Genomic DNA, 4,277 nt, shown 5'->3' with positions numbered 1-4,277 from the left:
CATGTTTGAAAATAATCGTATAGAATTGGTTGTATGTCTTGTAAAAGTTCTTGCCCTCTTTCTTTTGTCAACTCTTTTATACCGGTCCATTATATCTTGAGTGGGAACAATATGTGTGTGACCTTTATTGAAAGCCCCAGAGAGAGAGAGAGAGAGAGAGAGAGAGAGAGAGAGAGAGACGAATTCATACACACAAGCAACATACACAATATAAACCATAGTTACACCCTTAAATAAGGAAATAAGGATGTTGTATGTGAAATAGAAACACTACGAAGGTTTTTTTTTATTTTTCTTGTACCAAATTCAAGATTAAGATGAAATAAAATGAAAAAAAAGGATATACAGAATAAAATAGGGAAGAAAACAAAGAGAAAAAACAAAATATATACCCAAAATACACTTGAAACACCCAAAAACACACAAATGATATGCAAATAAAATAAACAACGCAAAATTTACTTCAGGATAGGAAAGAAAACAAAGAAAAAAAAAATACACCCAAAATACACTTGAAACACCCAAAACACACAAATGATATACAAATAAAATACACAACGCAAAATTTAATTCAAGATCAAGATTAGAGAGAAAGATAGAGATAAATAGAGAGCAAAAGGGAGTTAGCGCGCCACACATGCACACACGCCCACAAGACGCCCAGATACGCCCACGGAAAGACACTGAGAGGCTCTGGAGGGATGAGAGGCAATGGAGGCGCCACATAACACCACGCCCACACCCACAAACGCGCCTGCACACCCGCACACCCCCATAACGCCCGCAGATGTTGGGGGTCTGTTGTCTCTCTATGCCAAGACACCTTATGATTCCAGAGAGACGGTTGTTAAGGTCAGGTCATTAATTTTTTGTTGGTTTTGTAAAATTTTGTGGTTTATTTGTTTATATATATATTTTTTAATTGTAATGGCATTTTTTTTTTTTTATCGTTTCGTGTGGTTATTTCGTGTTATTGTTGTTTGGGTGTTACTGCAGTGTGAACTATACACCACACGTCACTGTATGCACTGTTTCACATACATCACACTCCTAACACCATTTGTAACCCCATTTTACCGTATCGAAAACTAATAATAACTTCAGGACAGAGTTTAGGTTAGGTTAGGTCTACAAGTATTTCTAACCTTATTTAAGCCTATCGGAAATTAATAAAAGACAGAATTTAGGTTAGGTTGTTAAGTTAGGTCTACAAACATTTCTGCCAACATTTTACCCTATTGGAAATTAATAACAACTTCAGGACGGAATTTAGGTTAGGTTCGGATAGGTCTACAAGCATTTCTAACCCATTTTACCCTATCGGAAATTAATAACAACTTCAGGACGGAATTTAGCTTAGGTTCGGATAGGTCTACAAGCATTTCTGAACCCATTTTACCCTATCGGAAATTAATAACAACTTCAGGACGGAATTTAGGTTAGGTTAGGTTAGGTTTGGTTTCCTTGTTCTAAAACCCCACTTTCCCAGGTCCCCAAGCTAGTTAGACACAGAGAAAGAGATATATAAGATAGGCTATATTGGTTGAAACTGTAAATTTACCATTGTTTGCTATTGTACACTTCCCAGCCATCAAAATAGGGTGGGCACTGTCTCACTTCAGATGTCCCTCCACCTTTGCTTTTCTCCTGGTTCCCCCTTCACAGCTCCTTCACTCACCTGACGGGATGTGGGAATGAAAACGTGATAATCTAACCCAACCTAATCTAACCTGCACCTAACCAGGAAATTTGCGGTTTCAAGCAATATACTGTATCTTGTATTTCTTTTTCCCTGTGTCTAACAAGCTTGGGGACCTCCTGAAAAGTGTGGTTTTAACTTAATCTAACCTAACTCCATTTTCTGATAGGATAAAATGAGGTTAGAAATGCACGTAGAAGTTCGATTTAAAGTGTGAGAATGTGTGTAGTTACGTGTGGTGTATTGGCTGAAACTGTAATGATTTAAACCTAACCTAAACTAACCTAACTTGAACCTAACCTAACATGACCTTGTTGAGGCGACACACACCACTGATGTGTCTTCCCGGGAACCTTTCTGACCAATACTGTACTGTGGTTAGGTTATGCTAGCTAGATTAGGTTAAAGTTAGGTTAGTTTTGGTTATCTTATTTTCATTCCTGCCAGCTGAGTGAAAGAGCTGTGAAGGGGGAGCTGGGAGACAAGAATAGCTGGAGGGATGTCTATATTAGGACAGTGCTGTGTGGTGTGCTGGACTGCTGGTAGTATTCATGCAGTGTTCTCTCTCTGACAAGCTGGCACTGGCTGGCAGCCTGTCCACATTCATGGTGAATGATTTATATTCATACACATTGATGTTGTAATTTTCATGTCCTGCTTTGGGCCAGTGTGCCGTCCCTCATTATTACTGTCCCGATAACTTGCCCAGACAGACAGATACAGTAAGCGTGCTGGAAGAAATCCACATGATTCCATACACTGGAGCAGTTAGTGAAAAGTTTGATGACATGGTGGTCTGACAAGTGACAACATCCTCCATATCTTGAAATGTGAACACTATTTGTTCTGGAGGCAACAATGGTGGTGACATGACCTATTGTAAACATTTTAGGGACTTGGACTTGTGGTAATGCAGGTTACACAGACCACCACTTTTTTATATCTTTCTCTGTGTGGAAATTTCAACGGTCCACTATTGGAAGGTTTGACAGTGCCGTCGTAACAGAATTATGTCGAATGTTTTTGTTTTTGTTATTGTTACTTATTTATTTATTTTTTTTCATGTTTTTTGTTTGTGTGAAATTGTAATGTCAGTTTCCTTTTTTTTTTTTTTTAATGTTATGGATTGGTCAGGTTAGGTTAGGTTAGTATTATTGTTATTATTCACTCAATTTACAGTTTCACCTAACCAAATAAATTTTATTTTGTTTTTATTTGATTGATTGATTTATTTTTTCTATGAAGTGTTGTAGCAATGAATTCCTTGTGGTTAGGTTAGGTTAGGATGAAGTAGATCAGGTTAAGTTAGGTTAGGTTTCTCTTAATTTAAATTGCCAGTGGATAATTTTCAAGTTATGACTAACTTTTGCCGATTTCACTCCCAGTGATCTAGGGCGGTGGTTCCCAACATTTTTCAGCTTGTTACCCGGCCAGTTCAACACGCCACACTACGCACATTACTCTTTCATAAAATGTTGTCAACATTGATGTATGTGCTTCAATTAGAACACTACATACACATACCAGGTTTTGCCTACCCCAGCTGGTGCTCACAGAGAAGAGAAGCTCACTGTGAAACAGAGACAGCGCTGCAACATTGCCAGGTTCTCAAACCCAACTTATCGCATTTTCACCATAATTAGAAATGATCTTATTACTGACCAACATATCACACATTTATGAGAATTATTGCATTGCCTTATTGCATACATGCTGCCGCCAGTCGTATGGGAGGCTAAATGGTCGCATTCTGTGATAGTTGTAGCACGTCTGGCAGCAGTGAATAGAGGCAGTGTGAGGCAGTGAGTGACGCATACTGGACCCGTGGATGAGTCATCAGGGTCGCTGAGTGACTGGTGTCCTGAAGTATGTCTGTCAAAACACTTGAGGGTTGCCACACACTTACATACATATTCCTTCTTTTCTAAAACTGTCTATCACCTTTTGATGTTCATTGTTATTTGGTTTAACTTCAGTAATTACAATCAATAATTATTATGATAGTTATTTATAATAGATAATAATTGTTTATTATAGATAATTATTCATAATAGGTTTACTTTACATCTTTGCATACTAAGACAAAGTGAACATTAATCGTAATGCCGGGTGCTTCAAGGTTTTCTTCATTTTCACAATTCTTAACTTTTTGTCACCTCCATTATCCACGAAAAATGATCAAATTACCTACTGCAGATAATTTACCCCATGTTTGGGAACCACTGATCTAAGGGGACATCTGGGGTGGGGAGAGCAATAACCCCTTCAGTAGCATGACGTGTTTCCATATCACTCTGGTTAATATTTACTGATTTGATACAGCTTCCGAAACATGTGGAGATTAAAATAGTGAAGATTCTGGCCATTTATCTTGTGCCCTCCATAGACCCTTCCTAATGTCACTAAAATCATGTAACCTTACCCAACACTCAAGGTAGAAATGCATCCCAGTACTGAAAGAGTTAAAAGTACTGTTATTGTCAATGTTTCCACCCAACCAACAAAATCTCTGGTGTACTGTGGTATTACAATTATTATGTACAGTTTGAGCCAACTAACAATATCTCTGGAGTGTGTT

At 38.0% G+C, this 4,277-nt stretch overlaps 1 protein-coding gene across 2 annotated transcripts in view; it reads left to right on the top strand.

Annotated features, from left to right (window-relative positions):
- Positions 1 to 598: 598 nt before the first annotated feature.
- LOC123504350 (myotubularin-related protein 14-like) overlaps positions 599 to 4,277 on the top strand; it is a 27,841-nt gene continuing 24,162 nt past the window's right edge. For both annotated transcript variants that reach the window (XM_045254805.1, XM_045254815.1), the window contains exon 1: positions 599 to 852. In XM_045254805.1, the coding sequence (XP_045110740.1) occupies positions 712 to 852 (141 nt within the window). In that variant the 5' untranslated portion in view covers positions 599 to 711. The remainder of the gene's footprint in view (positions 853 to 4,277) is intronic.

Source organism: Portunus trituberculatus, chromosome 2, assembly GCF_017591435.1.
Source record: "Portunus trituberculatus isolate SZX2019 chromosome 2, ASM1759143v1, whole genome shotgun sequence".
In the NCBI taxonomy this organism is placed as follows: Eukaryota; Metazoa; Arthropoda; class Malacostraca; order Decapoda; family Portunidae; genus Portunus; species Portunus trituberculatus.
This window is presented reverse-complemented; position numbering and strand designations above follow the sequence as displayed.